This window comes from Aptenodytes patagonicus, chromosome 1 (genome assembly GCF_965638725.1).
Source record: "Aptenodytes patagonicus chromosome 1, bAptPat1.pri.cur, whole genome shotgun sequence".
Classification (NCBI taxonomy): Eukaryota; Metazoa; Chordata; class Aves; order Sphenisciformes; family Spheniscidae; genus Aptenodytes; species Aptenodytes patagonicus.
Window position 1 is genome coordinate 64,172,689 of NC_134949.1, and position 19,546 is coordinate 64,192,234.

At 48.6% G+C, this 19,546-nt stretch overlaps 1 protein-coding gene across 2 annotated transcripts in view; it reads left to right on the top strand.

Moving 5' to 3' along the window:
- The window catches only part of HIPK2 (homeodomain interacting protein kinase 2), a gene marked incomplete at its 3' end in the record, with an annotated part of 139,393 nt that overhangs the window by 34,335 nt on the left and 85,512 nt on the right, over positions 1-19,546 (top strand). For both annotated transcript variants that reach the window (XM_076339831.1, XM_076339839.1), the window contains 1 exon segment: positions 10,588-11,686. In XM_076339831.1, the coding sequence (XP_076195946.1) occupies positions 10,588-11,686 (1,099 nt within the window).

The following is a 19,546-nucleotide window of genomic DNA, read 5'->3' on the forward strand; positions in this document are numbered from 1 at the left end:
GTGTGCCAGTGCTGTGTGGGTGAGGGGGGCACAGCCAGGGCAGCAGAGGGAAACACTGATTCATTTTCATCCCTTTTCCAGAAGCCTTTTCTGGGAACTAAGATCACAGAGAGCCAGGTGGGGTGGCCAGTGAAGGCTGTAGGACCTGGGGTCAGGAATTGAGGAAGTCCTCTGTTTCCCCTGTAAGATGGGGATACTGTTGTCAACCCCTGTTTGGAAGATGGAAACTGAAGTGACTCAGCTGAGTGACTTGACCCACGCTGCCTGGAAAGCAGAGCCATGCCGAGATCCTTCTTTTTTTCAGTTCTGCTTTCAGGATGCGACTCTGTCAGCAAGTAGCAATCAGAAATGGAGCTTGTGGGAACCTAGAGGCTCTTGCATTACAGATTTGTTTGGAGGTTAAATGTATGGACCCACACACGTGCTAAACTGGACTACAAGGCAAGCCCTGGCCAGTTTCATATTTACTGCTCAGGCTATCTTGTATAACTCTCCAAAAGGAACTTTGGGTGCTACAGAAATACTGTGGTTAAAGTTTGTTCCACTTTGCCTCCATGGAGGACATATGATAGGAGGGAGGAAGGTGGCCAGAACACATATGCTATTGCCAAACAAACAGTCCTACTTGGCACATTGATCTGAGTAACTGCTTTTAGGCTTACCTTGCTCCATTTTGGCTTCAAGATGGAGAAGCCACAAAACATTCCTTGGTAGCTTGCTTTCCCTGTCTCCTTTGGCTGTTCCCAGCACTTCAGGAGTTCATTTAAGCATGGGATTATACAAGCCTGAGTATGTCATGCCTCATTTTGAGTGCTGCTGCGTGCATTACCAGAGTCTCCTGCTCTTTAAGCAGATGTGCTGCTTGTGGGTCCCCCAGCAGCCTGCAGCACAGCCCCAGCCAGGCATTCAGCACGTGCCTCAGCTCTGCTGGGCCTCTCTCCGAGAAAACTGAAAGAGGGATTTCTTTGGCAAAGCATTTTGTTAGACATCCTTCACTGTCCTCCAAAGATAAAGCTTCAAAGCAGGGCTTCTGTCGATCCTGCCTGTCTGACTTCGTCTTGTTCTTTTTTTCTCATCCCATCTCTGACTCCAGAGCAGACTTTCTTCGCCTGCAAGGCCCTTGGGAGTACTGAGTGTTTGGTTGTAAAACTTGTTCCTGACTTCATTGACACCCACTTTCCTAAAATGTCTTTACACTGAGATTGTGCATAAGTTCTTGCACTCTCCTGCAGACTTTGAAGGCTTTCAGGTGCTGCTGCCACCTCTGTCTTTATCGTTCGTCGCCTCATTTTGCTCTTGGGACTCCAGAAGTCGTCACAGGAGCTGAAGGCTTCACTCCCTGGCTTGGGAGGACTGTTGCTCAGCGAGGTACATCTGGCAGGGCTATCCATCTGCCTTCTTAAGCTGCCGAGACCTGCCATGGGCACCCAGCGGACTCCCAGGTTTCTTACATTATGGCTGGAGAGCACTTTGATGTCTTGGTAGAACGTTTGCTGCATCATTTCATGATTTCCATAGAGGTGACAGTCTTCCTGTTAGCTTTGACAGGTATGCTGAAGGGGGTTTACCTACTGGGGTCTGGCTCTGTTTTGTCAAGGCTGTAGCCTATCAAATGTATTTGCTTGCTGCCTTCATTTGCTTTCCACTCAGTGACGTTGAGGTATCCTGGAGAGAGGAAGTTTTGCACTATTCCAACTGTGCTGGGTTTTCCCCTGGGAAGGTATCTAGGGGTTACCTTCCAGTTCAGAGGAGCATGGACTTGACTGCTGGACCTTCTCACACCAAGATCTAGAAATTGGTGTCAGGTCCAGTGGCTGCAGCATCTGCAGGGAAATAGTGAGGCAGCCAAGCCTCTGGTGAGGAATATTTTAACCTGCGTTCTCACGTGTTGCATTGTTAATTAACTATAATGTGAAACATAAACTAGTCACATGATTTACTGAGCAAATCTGTAATATCTGTTGTCATTGCTGCAATTCATTAAAGTGGGAGATGGAGGTGACCCCGAAAGGATCCTTCACTAAGGTGTAATCAAGGATATAAGTGTATATATTTGTCTCTGAGATTTTGCTTCACGTGCCTAAAACCAGGAATATGTCAGAGGAGCCCACAGCTTGTTACTCAGGCTCGTGGGCACTTGAACCCACATCAAAAGGATGAATAAGAATTGCGATGTTTCTGGATTACAGAAGATATCTAATAATAGGGCTTTGTGGCTTGTAGTGGATATGGAAGAGTGGAGTTTTGTAGTGGTGAGATGTGAAATTGTGGTCACTGAGCACTGAAGGAAGCGCTTGATATTGCAGGGACTTGACTTAGGTCTATAGGGACAAAATAAAAGACAGCACAGATGGTTCAAAGGGACATCTGTGGCTGGTGATGCCTTGTATTCACTAATTCCTAAGAGTTGGGTGTTTCAGATGTATAGCATGCTTATTTAAGCCATTGCCCACGGTCTAAATCCAGCCCACACGACATTGTCTAGTGACCCTCCAGATGTGGTGAGTGTGGGCGGATGGAGCTGGAGCAGCCTAGATGTTTCCAGGCTCAGGTGTGGGGTCTGACCCAGGGTGGTGCTGCCTTGTTCGGTCTGTGCGGGACACGCCAGGGCTCTGGGTAGCCCATTTTCCCCCGAGTTAGTCATGACAACTCTCACCTGGGGTGGTAGGGATGCTTCCCAGAGCATACAGATGCAGCATGGATAGCTCTGCCCATCTTGCAGTCTCCACGCTACAGCCTTGGGAAAAGAGATGCTGCCCCTGTGGGGTCTGTGCACTGGAGAGCACCTCTCTCTCACCAACCCCACCACCGGAGATGTCCTGGAGGGGAAAGTGGGTGTGCGCCATCTCACCAGCCTTCAGCCTGCATCAGTACATAAGCACTGGGCCTGGGCTTGCCAACTGCCCTGCTCCTCAAGCGGTGCTGGCTAGCAGCCCCAGCCAGCCCTTACTGCCTCTCCTGGCACCTCATGTGCCCACGGGCAGGTGCGGTGGTGCTGGAGGCTCAGAGAAGGGCGCAGGATGGACAGGGCTGACTCGGAGGAAGGTCTCCCCAGTGTTTTCCTAGCTGTGTCCTCTTTGCCCTGGTCAGCTGAGAAAGCTTTCAGTACCCATCAGGCAAGTTGCCCTGGATTTAAGGAGTTAAAAGGGAGAGTAAAGAAAGGAATAAAGATGGTTTTGGGGGGGAGATAGCAGTACCCTGAGCTGCATGCCAAAATAACCTGCTCAGGCCATGATAGGGAGCAACTGCCTACACCCCCCCATGCCCGAGAGTACTAACTGTGGTCCTGGTTGCTAACTTTTATCCTATCTATAAAGGAAAGTCATGGTGTCGAGAATGAAACAGTAAGCAGGGTTGTGTTACTGATGCTATAAATGCAGGAGAGGGATGTGTAGGAGGGCAGTCGGGGTGGCAGGGGAATATGGGATGTGAAGGTGATTGGGATCAGAGCTCCCTGGCCATTGCACTGTATCAGGAGATGTGCTTTTCGGGGGGATGGGGAGAGTAGAAGGATGCTTGGCTTTGGTTGGTTTTGTTTAGAGCTACTCTGTGCATTGGAAGGTCTTGCTTTTTTGTCTGGCTGTGGGTCATGGTTCAAACGTGGCAGCTTGGAGCCACGTGAAGCCAGGTCTGGAGCAGTGCAGGGGACGGGCTCTGTCACATCTCTGAGAACCACCGTGCGCTACATAAGCATTTAGGAAACTACTAATTAGGACGAGACAGTTTTACTAGCAGGACAGGAAAAGCAGAGCAGGAAGGCAGGGAGATTTTCACCTGGAATGAAGGCTCCCTTGACATCTTCTGCTCACCAGGAACAGGAAGGAGCTGAGGCTGTTGAGGTCTGACCTCCACTTTGAGGTTGTCTCCAAACATTCGGTAGCACAAGGGAAGGAATTTGTATAGCCTCCAGGGACATAAATTTTGAGGAGGTTCCAAGAGTGCAGTGGTAGTGGGGACAATGCCTCAAAAGGGGCCACACAGAGGCCACCGTGAAGAAGAGTGCTGTGCTATTTTGAACGTGCAATGCATTAGCCATACCTGGCAGATCCCCTTTTCATTGCCTTCTTAACCTGGGTGTGCATATGAGTTTGCAGGCTTGTGCCTCTCTGGGGAGAAGTGGAAGATATTTATTTCAGGAGTGTCTTGTGTGCATCATTTATATGCTGAACACATGCCATGTGCCTTCGATGGTATTTTTCAAGCAGGCACTGTCGTTCTGGCGGCAGTCAGCAAGCAGCCTCTGGTTACAGTGCACTGGCAGCTCTGCAGGTACTGCAAGAAGTCTTACTGCCTACTTAATACAGGGCAGGGGCTTGGTCTCTTGCCACTGCAAAGGCCACATTTATAAATCAGCAGTAAGCGCTATGAGTAAAGGAGAAGAAAACATCAGTGACTTTCAAACTGTTCCTTCTTTAGTCCCCAAAGCGCATTTTTTGCCTTTTGGGGTGAGGTGGGTGGATAGGGAACTTTACCTCATTTGCTTTCCTGAAACCTGTTGGAAGTACAAGTGAGGCGGCTGCGTGATTTGTGTATGCATGCAGAAGAGAGCCATCTGAATTGTAAATAGCACCTGCTAAATTATTATTAAGTGAAAGCTGACGTGGGAGGAGTTCTCAGGAAAAAAAAATCAAGTCATAGAATCATAGAATAGTTTGTGTTGGAAGGGACCTCTAAAGGTCATCTAGCCCAACCCCCCTGCTATGGGCAGGGACATCTTCAACTAGATCAGGTTGCTCAGAGCCCCATCCAACCTGACCGTGAATGTTTCCAGGGATGGGGCAGCCACCACCTCTCTGGGCAACCTGTGCCAGTGTTTCACCACCCTCAGCGTAAAAAATTTCTGCCTTATAGCTAGACTAAATCTACTCCCCTTTAGTTTAAAGCCATTCCCCCTTGTCCTGTCGCAACAGGCCCTGCTAAAAAGTTGGCCACCATCTTTTTTATAAGCCCCCTTTAAGTACTGATAGGCTGCAAGAAGGTCTCCCCGAAGCCTTCTCTTCTCTAGGCTGAACAACCCCAACTCTCTCAGCCTTTCTTCACAGGAGAGGTGTTCCATCCCCCTGAGCATTTTTGTGACCCTCCTCTGGACCCGCTCCAACAGGTCCATGTCTGTCTTATGCTGCGGGCTCCAGAGCTGGATGCAGTACTCCAGGTGGGGTCTCAGCAGAGCAGAGCAGAGGGGCAGAATCACCTCCCTCGACCTGCTGGCCACGCTTCTTTGGATGCAGCCCAGGATACGATTGGCCTTCTGGGCTGCGAGCGCCCATTGCTGGCTGACGTCCAGCTTTTCACCCACCAGTACCCCCAAGTCCTTCTCGGCAGGGCTGCTCTCAATCCCTTCATCCCCCAGCCTCTATTGATACCGGGGGTTGCCCCGACCCAGGTGCAGGACCTTGCACTTGGCCTTGTTGAATCTCATGAGGTTCACACAGGCCCACTTCTGGAGCTTGTCCAGGTCCCTCTGGACGGCATCCTGTCCCTCAGGCGTGTCAACCGCACCACTCAGCTTGGTGTTATCTGCAAACTTGCTGAGGGTGCACTCGATCCCACTGTCTATGTCATTGATGAAGATATTAAACAGTACCAGTCCCAATACGGACCCCTGCGGGACACCACTCATCGCCAGTCTCCATCTGGACATTGAGCCCTTGACCACTACCCTCTGGATGCGACCATCTAACCAATTCCTCACCCACCAGACAGTCCACCCATCACATCCATACCTCTCCAGTTTAGAGAGAAGGATGTTGTGGGGGACTGTGTCAAAGGCCTTACAGAGGTCCAGACAGACGACATCTGTAGCCCTTCCCGTGTCCACTGATGTGGTCACTCCATCACAGAAGGCCACTAGGTTAGTCAGGCAGGACTTGCCCTTGGTGAAGCCATGCTGGCTGTCTCGAATCACCTCCCTGTCCTCCAGGTGCCTTACTATAGCTTCCAGGAGGATCTGTTCCATGATCTTCCCAGGCACAGACGGGAGACTGACTGGCCTGTAGTTCCCCGGGTCTTCCTTTTTTCCCTTTTTCAAAATGGGGGTGATGTTTCCCCTTTTCCAGTCAGTGGGAACTTCACCGGACTGCCACGACTTCTCAAATACGATGGATAGTGGCTTAGCAACTTCATCCACCACTTCCTTCAGGACCCACGGATGGTTCTCATCAGGTCCCATGGACTTGTGCACCTTCAGGTGCCTTAGATGGTCTCGAACTTGATGTTCTCCCACAGCCTTTTAATAAAAGTCATTCAGGCTGTTTTAACATTGTCCCTTGGCTGCACACTACATACTTCAGCTCATGTGGATGCTATGGGGAGTTACATGAGTCGTATCAAGTACAGGGGAGGCCCCATTAAATCCAGTTGCTGTCAATTGTGTGAGAGCTTTAAATGGCTACACTAAAACTCATTATTAAAGAAAGGAACTATCAATTTTATTTAATGCATGGTGCCAACCTTGATTCTGCTCCCAGCCCAGAGACTTGCCGTGCGCAGGGGTGATATAAAAATTAGACCTGCAGTCTTCAGGGCTTGTATTTAGCTGTTGCGGGGTCCTGGCTGCAGCCTGACTGGCTAACGGGCTGCGGGAGGCTGCCCTGCACCCCCGCCAAGGCAGGGACCAAGCCTGAGCCAGGAGGGTTCAGTCCGTGTTGCCACTTGCCTTAGTCCAGACAAAGCTTTTGCTAGCACAGGTGGGGCTGCTGAGCGCAAGCAGGAGCGCTCTGTGGGCACGGCTGCTCATCCCGAGCATCCTCACCCCCTCTGCTGCTGTCGGAGAGCAAAAAGGAGAGGAACCAGGGGCCAGCCTCAGGCCGTCCCACGCAAAACGTGGCACGGTGTCTGCTAGGATCTTCCTGGGTCAAAGGGAGGCAGCAAGAAAGGCCCAGCCTTGCACAGGAGGTTTCTTGGCAGACCTGAGTTCAAGAGGACTTCTCCCAAGTGAAACTGCCTGTTTCCCTCACCCCGTGGCTTATGGCCCCTCCGGCTCCCCAAGACTCCAGGAATGAGGATGCTCCTTCCCCAGAGACCAGCTTGGGGGGATGCTAAGGGGGTGTTGCTGTCACAGGGCGTGGCTGGCATGGATCGCCCCATTACTGCTGGCTTGTTTCTTCACGGACATAGTGGCAAGCTGTTGTTGGCCTACGTAATCAAAAGGCTGAAGTTGTAAATGATATTACAGGCTGTAATGAGGAAATTGATCCCTGTAACAAACCATCCAACTTTTATTCACATTTATTACTATTTCTGCTATTGTCATGGAGTAAAGATCCTTTTTAAAAAAAAGAACATGCCACCAGCAGAATTTGATAGTGTCCTCAGGAAATTTAGGGTTGTGTTTTTCTCACATTAGCTGCACAGGCAAATCTGCAGTAAAACCGACTTCGCTGCAGAAGCCTTCTTTTCCCAACACCAAGCTGTCAATCAGCCTGTAATTTCTCGGTATCAGACTCTGCTGAAGAGCTGGTCGAGTTATTCTCCTTACAATGTGTGCCCCTAAAACCTCAAATGTGAGAAAATAATTTTGGATAGAAGGAAGAAGATTTCATACTTCTTTTTTTAGGGGGAAAAAATATTTCTCCTGCAATGAGATATAACCTCTGAGGAGGGTGGAAGTGGCAGCAGAGGAGTCCAAAGTCCTCCCTTTAGCCGCAAGACAGCCCTGCTTCCTCCACCCCCTCCGTTTTTGGGGTACCAGGGTGGGTCAGTGTTTGTCTCCTGTTCCTGCCCCCCTGCTGAGGCTGCCAGTGCTGTTGTAGGGACAGCAAGGGGCTGGTTGTTGATGTGGAAACCAGTCCCTAACAACAACTCGTTTCACCAAGGGGCACGGGCAGCCATCTGACGTTGGCAACGCTGAGTGACTGCTGACCTTGTTTTTAGCGTCAGCTGGTATCACCTGGAGCCCTGCCAGTTTGCACCAGTTGAAAGTCTGTCTCTTAATGGTGGCGATTATCCTGATTTTTACAGTGGCGCTGAGAAAGTTGCAGCTGCTGCGCTTCACATCCCTGACTTAATTTGGGGTGCCTGGGTCTTCTGGTGTTATCTTTAGAGGAGCATGTGAGAAGAACCTCTCTCCTTGTTCTGCATCAATCGCTTTTTTCCCTTTTTATTTTGTATGAAGAGATATTGCTCAAGAACACCATGGAATGAAAGCCATAAAGCTATAAATTACACCTCTGCTAGGTCCGCAATATGTTACCAATTACATCTGCTTTATTATTCGCGTCCAGGGGGAAAACATACATCAAACCAACCCCACTCTACAGGCAGGTCGGTACTGTATTAGAAGGAACACTGTGACTCTTCTTAATCAGTGGAAAAACAAACACAGTTTCGGCTCACTCGCATACGGTATTTGTGTCCAGGATGACAAGTTGAGTAATATTGCTGCGGTTCTCTGAGCTTGCCGCGTGCCACATGCTATGGCATTCATGGCAGCATCATCACGCCGTGGAAAGGAGAGGAGAGAAAGCACTTATAGGGGCAGGGAGCTGGGCGGGGTCCAAGGACCCAGTCGCAGGGACCTTGGAAATTGCTGCCAAGGAGGTTGGTGGAGGGGAGTTGCAGCAAACAGCACCAGAAATCACATTAAAGCCAGGGGTCATGTCTGCAAAGGAGGGTGTGCTGCGGTTTGCAGGGCTTCATTGCTAGAGTGGAGTTAGTGGGGTTTTGCGTTGCGTGTTCCCGCAGGGGTGAGGGTTTCCCCATGTGTCCTGATAGGGGTTTTCTTCTGCGTCTGCCCTGTCTTCATAAATTCATCACTGCAGCAGGGATGAAGGTGGGGGTGTTGAAGCAAACTGGAGTGATTGCTTTGCTGGTTACTTCTGTGTAGCTATGTACAGTGGTTTTTGGCTCACCACAGCGCCCCTCTTCTGAGCAGTTCCTGCGCTTTGGGCTGCTGGGAATTAACTGGAAAATGGGTGTTGGGTGTGTTTAGGTGTGTTTGCTTGACCATGCTACTCAGCATTGGAAATGTCGAGTAACGTATTTTTCTATATGGGTGTATACGTTTATGCATGCATGTGTGTGAGTGTGTACGTGTACACGAGCTCCGGAAAATCTTCCAAAGAGCAACATGGACTAGTGGAGAATGGGTTTCTTTTAGGAAAGGGAGCCAAGCGTTAGATACTCTCAGGTCTCCACATGAAGAAGTCATCCATGTGCGCTGGGGAGTTTGTTGTGGTTTTGTCACTGAAGCATTCATTCAGCTTTTAACTTTTTAAAGTTGAAAACAAGTCAAGGTTATGTTTGTGCTTAATAATTCAGCAACAGTGCCAGCTCAGCATATTGTCTTTTTCTTCCCTAGTCAGTCTGGTTTATTAAAAAGAAACACTGACGACAGATAGAAGGGTGAAGGAGGCCGTGCCTTTCTGCTTTAACTCCCACTGGGCGCTGACTCCTTCCCCAGGAATCCCCATAGATTTGTGCGAGTCACAATACCTTTGCCCCAGCGGTACCATCCCTACCTTGGGCAGGGAAAGCTGGCAGCAAGTTGGGACTTAGATGTCCTCTTCTCTGTGGACCACGTCTTTTTTTCTGAATAGGAGCATTTTCTGTTTCAGTGGAACATTACTCAGAATCCTTAAGTAAGTCTGTCTCAGTGATACTTTATTTTCACTTTGGTTATGAGGTTGTGGGTTTCTTTGTTTGGTGGGTTTTTTTTTAATAAAGATGTAAAAGATCATTAACTCTTCTAGAACCAAAGAAACTTGCAGTAAAATAGGTTTTTGTGTTTTCTTAAAAAGTAAAGTTATATTAGGACCTAGTTCTGCCACATGTGAATGTGTACGTTGCTTCATTAACAATGCCGTTCATTTCCAGGGGATCTGCTTTCCAGTGATGATATTGTCACTGTGAATAAGAATAGATGAACACAGTTTTATAGATCTGGGAGAACTGAGAGCACGCAGCGAAGCTCATGTTGTGTAACTCACATCTCCAGTGTCCCTGAGCATAGACCAGCATTGTGCACGATTCCCACATGCAGACTTGGCAAGCAACCTGAAACATCATCTGCTGCTTCTGTCCTGGCTCCTCCACTTTGTCCGTGCACCTCCATTTTGTCACGGTGTATCATCTCCTGGTCCTATCCTGGCTCTCTGCAGGCCAGAAGCTACACAGTGGTTTTATGGGAATAAACGGAGGGCTTAAGTCAGATCCACCAAACTGTTTAATATAGGATGAGCCTGAGGATTTGAGATTTGGCCTCCATAGGCAGAATACTTTGCAGTATTTGACATCAGTTCTTCCTGAGAGCTAGATATATTCCTGGAGACAATGGGAATAGGAGTCTCTTTAGGCAGAGGAGGTAAAAATAACATTTACATTCCTGTTACTAAAAATGAGAAGGGGGAGAGCAAGAGAGCAGGAATCTTGGTTGTTGTCAGTATAGTTCAATCAGGGGTAATGATTTATTTTAGAGCCTAATATTTTATTTGTGTTGAATACATATTTCTGGAAGAACTTGATTTTTGGGTGTGTGCTTGTGCTGTATCTGAAGTCTGTATCCCATTTTCCCTTCCTGCCACTGAACAAATGAAAAAAGCTGGGGAAGGCATCTTGACACTGTGGTTTCACTCTGATGTTGTATTGCAGGTATGGCCTCGCATGTGCAAGTTTTCTCTCCTCACACCCTTCAGTCAAGTGCCTTCTGTAGCGTGAAGAAACTGAAAGTGGAGCCGAGTTCGAACTGGGATATGACTGGGTACGGCACACACAGCAAAGTCTACAGCCAGAGCAAGAACGTGCAGTCCTCCCAAGCAGCCGCCGCAGCAGCCGTCAACGCCTCCCTCCAGATCCCCAATCCGAGCATCCCTTATGAACAGACCATCATCTTCCCAGCAAGCACGGGGCACATCGTGGTGACATCCGCCAACAGCACTTCTGGTGTGGTTGCAGTGTCTGGGCAAACACTGGGCGGGCCACACAACCTGATGCGTCGCAGCACTGTGAGCCTTCTGGACACCTACCAAAAATGTGGACTTAAGCGCAAGAGTGAGGAGATCGAGAACACAAGCAGCGTGCAGATCATCGAAGAGCATCCACCAATGATTCAGAACAATGCCAGTGGGGCCACTGTAGCCACTGCCACCACCTCCACGGCCACCTCCAAAAACAGTGGCTCCAACAGCGAAGGGGATTACCAGCTGGTGCAACATGAGGTGCTCTGTTCCATGACCAACACGTATGAAGTGTTAGAGTTTCTTGGCCGTGGAACCTTCGGACAAGTAGTCAAATGCTGGAAACGTGGCACTAATGAGATTGTGGCTATCAAGATCCTGAAGAACCATCCTTCCTATGCCCGGCAAGGCCAGATTGAAGTGAGCATCCTGGCTCGGCTGAGCACAGAAAGTGCGGATGACTACAACTTTGTCCGCGCATACGAGTGCTTCCAGCACAAGAATCACACGTGCTTGGTCTTTGAAATGTTGGAGCAGAACCTCTATGATTTCCTAAAACAAAACAAATTCAGTCCCTTGCCCCTTAAGTATATTCGACCAATTCTCCAGCAGGTAGCAACTGCCCTAATGAAGCTGAAAAGCCTGGGACTGATTCATGCTGATCTCAAACCAGAGAACATCATGTTGGTAGACCCATCCCGACAGCCATATAGGGTCAAGGTCATAGACTTTGGTTCAGCTAGCCATGTGTCTAAAGCTGTGTGTTCTACCTACCTTCAATCCAGATATTACAGGTAAGAGACTGGGCTTATGTAACGTTACTAGGAGAAATATTTTACCTATGGGAATTTTCTTACATTCCTGTAAATGAATGAGAGTCATCCCTTAATCCTAAACTGGGATGGCTCTTAGAATGGCTTGTTGGTGACAGAAAAAATGGTATCCTAACCTCTTACAGTTTACTTGCACTGAAAACCATTGTAAATTTGTAAATAACCATAAAATGTAGTAAAAACAGAGTTTGCCAGTTACAATTTAGAAATCCTTTCACCTCTGTCAGTACTTCATTCTGGGACTGTTTATAGAAGAGAGGATGGATCTGGAGAGTCCACATTTCCTTTCCAAGTCAATACAAGTAGGTTCTTGATTGCAGAAAGACCTTAACCTAAACAATCAATCCATATTTCAACTGTGTCTTTCAGTCTTTATTCATACGTGAAACCAGGGACTTTACAAGAATAAGGTTGGCCCACAGGAAAACTGTATGGATGCAGAAGATACTTTGACAAGGTGTAGTTTTCACACAGGCTGCAGAGCTTGCTAGAGTCAATGGGGGTATTCTGGCTGGCTCCTGTTGGCTCTGCTCCAGGTGAGCAGGCAGCTTGGCCAGGCTGGAAACACCTTTCTCCATGTGGGAAGCTGTTGGTAGGGATGAATCTGTACTGTCGGTAGTTTGGTGTTGGACTGAGGACCTGTCATGGACAGTCGATTCCCACTCACAGTGCTTTCAACTACAGGTATGTTATGTGCTAGGATGGAGTTCTGACCTCTGTGTAGGCGCGCCCAAAGCAAAACGTGTGAACCAGCTATATCCCTCTTCAGTCTGTTAAACAGTTTCAGCAAAGCAGCCTCTTTTCATAACCCCTGGAAGGTCATCCTCTCCCTCTGTCTTGACTCCAAGACACAAAGTCTCTCTGTAGATGTTCTCCTCAGACCCTCTCTTTGGTACCAGTCAGATTGATTCAACATCCCACGGACCAAAAAAAGCAATTCTACTGCTACCTCAGGGGTGAGGGAAAATAGTGGGGGGAAAAAGGGAATTTGTCTTTAGATGACAGCTGAATTTAGAAATGTTCAGGCCACGTTTTTGTTGTAATTCTGTGAAACAGGGCGAAGAGGGAAAATGTGATCCTTCTTGATGACTGATTTAATGAAAATCAGTCCTGGCAGCAACCACAGCTCATCAGATGGGTTACAGAAAAGCAGGGTAGTTGCTCTGTTTGTAAATAGGAAGGAAATCTGTCTTATACATGGGGAGGACTGTGGACAGAAAAACAACATGAGTTGATAACAGACCCTTTTCCTTCATGAACATCACAGTGGCAAAGTTCACCTGAGCTCTGAGCTTGGGAAGAGTTAATTTTCACAGGAACAGGAACTTTGACAGTATAGCACTGAAGCAGCTGATTTTTATCTGCTTGTCCTTTGCTCTGAAGGAGGACAGAAAAAAATCCTCAACACTAGTTTATACCTCAGAAGAGGCTTGTTAAATGAAATATTCTACCTGATGACAGTCCCATCCTCCAGGAGAGACATGTTTCTGTGGTAAATATGCAAAAGCTTTTAGGGTTGCAATTACCTGGCAGACTAGAAGAAAAAAAAAAAGATAATACAGGCATTTTGTTGTTGAGTTATCTGTGATTCTGCATTAGCAGCCTAGGTCCCTAGCTGAAAGACAGAAGGGGCAGCCAAAGTGAAATATGTGACAGAAAGCAGAAATGAAAGAAAAAAATGGTTCATTCTCAGCAACAAACAAGGAATATTTTTGTGGCAGTCTCTGGGGAGGAAAAGGCTTGATAAAATTTGCTTTTTGTATTTTAAATGTTATTCCTGCCCGGTCTGAAGTTGCAGCTTGTTAGATAATAAGTTCTATCTGTCTAATTCCTCCCTTGTTTTCCATGCCTGAATTGATGGGAGGAGGGGAAAAGGGGCAGCAGCTCACCGGGGAAAAAAATAAGAAAAAGAAGAAAAAAAATCTTGTTGGGTTGAATTACATCAGCAGGGGGCTGCTGATGAAGCTAAATTCAAGTCATGAGGAAAATTTATATTCTTCTTCATTTTCTGATGGGGAAAAATACAGCACAGAGTAAAGACCCATTCCACTCCAAAGAGAAGGAACTCTCATGCTAGGGGAAACACAGGGCTTTATAAAGATTTCATGTGTCTTCCATTTTATTTACACTTGTTTTGCTTGCTAGAGTATAAAAGACAAGGGAATGACTTCAAGAAATGGCACATTTAAGCTGAACATGAAGGAAAAACTTCCTCAGAGTAAAACCTCTCAGACTTTAAGCAGGCATGCCAAAGAACTGACAGAAGCCCTGTGCCCCATGCATTTAAGGAAAGACGAGGCAGAGCGCTGGGGATATAATGTAGAGGTCAGTTCTCAGCTGGAGGTTTTTTTATCATGGGCTTTTGGGAGCAAATTCCCAGGTCGTCCCCATATTTTATTAACAACTTGCTGTTTCCTTTCCCTCCTTGGTTTTTTTTTTTTTTGTTAACACTACTATCAAGAATGTGATGGCCAAATCCTTTCAAGTGAGGAAAGTTGTGTGGGATCCTGCTCATTCTCAGAGCAATATAAGGCCTTTCCTCTTCCTATAAATGATAGGCCTGTTTTCTTCTCCTGGAGGTGGAAGACAGAATTGTCTTGAAACAAACTCCCTGCTCTTTCTTGGCCCATATATGCATAGTGCAGCATAAGCTAAGACAGTCCCAGGGCTGCTTGCAGACTTTACGTGAGCAATTTGCCATTGCTGCCATGTAACGTGGCCTGAAGATGAACTGGATCCCTCAGCCCAGTTTCTTGTGAGAGGAACGGACTTGGTATTGCTCTGCTGGCACAGCTCGGAGGCCCTCACTGGGAGCCCCAACATCAGGAACTTTCTGTCCCACTAGGGAATTTTTTCAGGCTAAGCCAGTGCTCTCCGGAAGGATCTGGAAGGAGAAAAATCTGGAGGTCCTGACTGTAGAGGGGCCTGAGAAAGGCACGACACGCCAGGCTAAGGTGGGCTTTGCAGGAAGTCCCCCTCGCCGCCGAGAGTCCCCTTCTGGGAGGGCAGCGCCGTCACATCCCCGGTGCCTGCCCCAGGCCTGCACCTCTGGTGAAGGGCACAAGCACTAGCCAGAGCCTGGCGGGGTGTGGGGACAGGGCGTATGCTGGGCCCTGCCACTGGCTCCGCACCGAAATGACAAAGGGCATCGCGGCCGTTGTGAGAGCTTAAGGCCCTGAGTCCTTTACTAAAGGGGAATGACCCCAGAGCAGACTGGGAACCAGGGGTAGGGTCCTCTCGCCCACCAGGCCTGCACCAGCGCGTTGTTAATCTGCCCTGGCCCTGATGGCTGCGCAGCTCTGGCGCTGTCGCACTCACATCGCTCCCCCCGCTCCCCACCAGCGGTGGTGGGCTGCGCAGGGGCTTTCCCACCCTGTCCCGATTTCATTGGCCACTCCTTGCACTGGTGTTCCAGCCAAGTCAGAGATTTTGTCAGTACTGTGGTCAGAGTTGTCATCTAAAAGGGGGAGTGCTGTGAAGAGCTTCCTCCCACCCATCTTCAGCCTGTGGTGCAAAACTCACTGTGGTACAAAGCGTTTCTCATGTAGCATCCATAGCCTGCGCGTGTAGGACCTGGCTAGTGGCCATCCAAGCGTTCCCCCTTCTTTGGGACAGTGGTCCCACCCTGCCCCCCAGTCACCGTAGTCCTTCGTCTTGTCACTTATCACTAGCTGAGTCGGCCTGGGCCTGATCAGTGACCCTTCATGGAGCTACGTGGTGATGCAGCCATGGTCTGGAGGTGCCTGTGTGAGGAAGAAAAGCTGCCGATGGAGGGCTGCTCTGCCCAGCTCGCGGTGCAGGAGCAGGGCTTTGCAGCTGGCAGTTTTAGCCAGACATGCTTAGGCTAGAAATGAAGCCCTGTTCACAGAGCAACCGATCAAAAAGCTGTGACAGCCGCTGTGTCACGGGGTATCTGCATGGGATTTTATTTTTTCCTTTTCTTTTTTATGCTGCACTTTGAAGGGGAGGTCATTGAGGTAGGCTTTGTGATCTCCGTTTTGCAGGAGGTCAGAGGGATGAATGTCCAGCGAGATCCCTTCTGGGTTGATAATCCATGTATGAACAGCTTCCCAGGAAAACCCGCATCCTGAGAAATGCAGGGCTCAGGCTGCAACAGATGTCCCCTCTGTTAGAGCCCACATTCGTGCACCCAGGTGGAAGAGGGGGTAGTACCCTCTGGGAGAGGGGGTGGTTGGGATGGTGGGTAGAGCTGCGGTCCTCCCTTGCTGGAACCAGAGCGGTTCCCTAGCGTGGGCTGACAGTGCTGGGAAGCTCGGAGCAGGAGAGCTTCTCCTTGGGGCATTACCACCAAGCTACCTTGCCCTCTTGGCTTTTCTTTGCTGCTCAGCTGAAATAGCTGCTGTGTTGCACCCCAGGGATGAGTGCATTTCACTAATTAATGGCATAATCACGAGATTTAAGTCTTTCAGAATTTGCAGAATATTGCAGATATAAAATAATGTCTGTCACCCCTGCATATTAAGGGATAAATGTAGTTTTGGTGCCTTGTTTTCAAAAGGCTTTGGTATGTGGCGTGTCTGGCCATGGGTTGAGATGTCTGCTTGTTGGTAAGTGGCCTTTGATGACATGTTTGGATAACAGAGAATGAAGCTGAGTATCAGTTTGAAGAGGTGTTTATCAGTCTAGTTTCAGACACTGCAAGAAAATAGGCAGACATAAAGGCCTACGTGCATGTTGTCAGCTGCCCATACGGAGTATATAGCGAGGCTGTGTGCAGGTGTGTTTTTTAACTGGCTGTACATGCTTAGCTGGGTGAGTGTGGGTCCTGATGGATGCAGGGGACTAAACTGGATCCGTCTAGTCACATGTGGACATCGTGCCATGACAGGTATCGGTCCTCTAGCCATGCTGACAGGGAGCCAAAGCAAGGTAGATTACCGAGCAGTGTCACGACCTCTTCCCCATTGTGTGACTCAGAGCACGCGTCATTCTGGCCAAAACTGCCCTTTAAATGAGGCAGTAGTAATGGCAGCAGGGATAGGCTGCGCTTATTAGTTTACTCGGTGAATTGGCATTTGTTACGTCCTTGTATAACAATGTCAGTGCACTTACATTTCAAAACCTTCTGCCATTCCGGACTTGCAGAAATATCTCTATCTCAGACCTGACTGCTTTTGCAGCTGTGGGAGCCTCATGGCTCTGCCAGTCTGTTTCAATCCTACCTGCAACATTCACTGCTTTACTGACTCTGTCTCTCCAAAGTAAAAAGCAGGATAGCTAGATGGTTTGAGGAGGAATGTTTCTTCTGGGGACTGGAGCAAAACCACCAAGTTCATTGCTGAAGTCTAGGCTTGGTTTCACTTGGTGATGATCACTCCTGGTAGGACTACAGGCTTGCAGAACAGGCAATACATTGTAGACGACTTTGTGGAGGAAAGCAGACTTCAAGCTATACTATTTTAAGCAGTTCTTCATTTCTTTCCCAAGGACATTTGGAGTTTGGAGTTGTTTTTTTCAGAACCAAAATTCAGCAGAATTCTTTTTTGCAAAACCAACACCAAGATTAATTGAATCTCAGTTTCATTGTATCCAGACCACCAACTCTTAGAAGGGAGCAGCCATTCAGCTGAAAGCTTTTGGCTTTGTCCCATCTGTGTGATAGTCAGGCCAGGTTAGTTTTTGGTTTTACAAAACTCAAGCAAAGATATTTCTTTGCCAAGTTCCTTTGTGTATAAATCACCCTGGAGCAGGGATGGTTAACCAGCGTTGTGCCTGTGGTGCATCCAACAGAAGATACACACTGTATATTCCAAAATAACTCCCTTTCTGGGGTCTAATTTAAAACTGAAAACCCTATATTTCAGCCTGAACAATCTCTTCAGACTGGAGTCTCTCTAGGGATTTCTCTGCTGAAACCTTCTTACCATCTCCTTAGGTGTTTTTTATTTTGCTCTGAACAGACATGCCAGCTCCTCCTCTACCTTGTCAAAGTTAGCGATCTGCTCCTTTCCCTGTGATGCCGCAGCATCTCCTTGCTCGGCTTCAGCACGTGATGCTGGCCTCGCTCCGAGAGGAGCCCTGCGTCCCTGTGCGGAGTCGGAAAGGCTGTCACAGGAGGGCTTTGTTTATTTATTAACCAAGTGTATAAAATATGCTGAGTTATGTGCCTCCGGGCCCAAGAATATTTGCAACAAAGGGCTGTTTGCAAGGAAGCTGACAGGGAGGCTTTCCCCAGGAAAGAGAAGTCGCTGATAGCCCGAGGAGGGGGAGAAGTCTTGTACTGCTTCCTTTTGGCCCATCCGTGTCTGAGTGGTGGAAAATCAAATATCTCAACTGAGTGCTGGGCCAGTCCCTTCTGTCCCCTCTCCCAAAACAGCTCCTATACAGCAAAGACGGGGGACTGACAGTAATTATTCCTCCTGCAGATTTCAGTTTTGTCTTGGTGGCTGGAAAGGAAGGAACCTGTGTGTCCACGGGCAGGGCCCACTCCATTTGGGGTGCTGTGGATCAGAGACAAGTATGTGAAAGGCAGCCAGAGGCAGGTACCAGGGCAGGAGCGCTGGTTTTCCATCAGCTGGTGCTACCCCATGGGTGAGAGGCTCTGGTCCTCACCAGTCAGCTGGAGTTGCAAAACCTCTGCCATAGTCCAATGAGGTAAAACACCACAGGGAACCAGTTGGCAAAGTCCCATTAAGCACAGATTACAAATAATAATAAAAAAATAAAATGATTTTTGGCTGCCACACTCACCGTTAATTGTTGGAACAACCGGAGACCCTAAGAGCACCCCGAAATCTGGGCTTTGGGCCACCTGTTAACCATACCCTGTCATTCGCACATTGCTTCTCCTTTGTTCGTCACTGTTAGAGATACTTGTGTGAAAAAGAGTATTTGTTTCTTAGGAGTTCCTAATTTCCAGCTGTTTCTCTTCCCCGCTTGAAATTACAGTCTCCCATTAGCAGGGGATGTGGAAAGGGGATAGGATTGCCAGTGCGACCAATGCAAGCGGCAGGATGATAGTCTCAGGTGAGGGGATGAGCACCGGGAGCAGGTGAACTGCTAAACAAAGGTCCCTTTTTTAGGAAAATGGCAGTTGTGCAAAAGAGCAAAACACAGGGAAAAGAAGGTAAATGCAAATTTGCTTTAAAAAAAAGAGCTTTCTCCCAAGGCTGCTCCTGCTTTCAAGCGTGTCAATGATCCCCACGGAGGGAAAGGCAGCCCTCTGGATGCAAGCAGCCCCGTTCACGCTCAGTGGCCCTGCCCGTGGCCTGGGCGGTGCTGTGCAGGCAGGGAGCAGGAGGAGGAGCAAAGCTGCGACAGCAGGGCTGCTGACCAGGGCTCAGTGGTCAACCACCAGCTCTGACACAGGTGTTCTGCCCACGCTGGGGCAGCTCACCTCACCCTTCTCCACATCAGCTCCGGAGGGACACAATTGCAGAGAAAGAGCACTCCTCTTTCCCCTTCCGCTCCACCCCCTCTGCCCCATAACTTTCCCATTTAAGCACACCTTCTCTCTGTGGGCATTCACACCACCCAGTGCCACGCAGTCCCAGGCCTGGGGCTGACCTCCCCGAAAAGCAACACTTCCTGGTTTGGAAACAAATACGCCTCAAATGCAGCTGAGCTGGAGTTCCCGTATGCTTTCGAGAGGGCTTGCAGAGAGGAGATAGCGAGCAAATACACTCCATTACCTGCCTGCATGCTGCTACCTGAAGTCGTCTAGGTACTCCTGACATAAACATGCATGAACTTTTATTTTTTTAAAAATCCAGCGCGGAATCCTAAACTAATCCCTACCTTATCTATGACTCGCTGCCAGAGTCGTTTTGGTAATGCCAGGAGGATTAGTGAGAGGTTTGG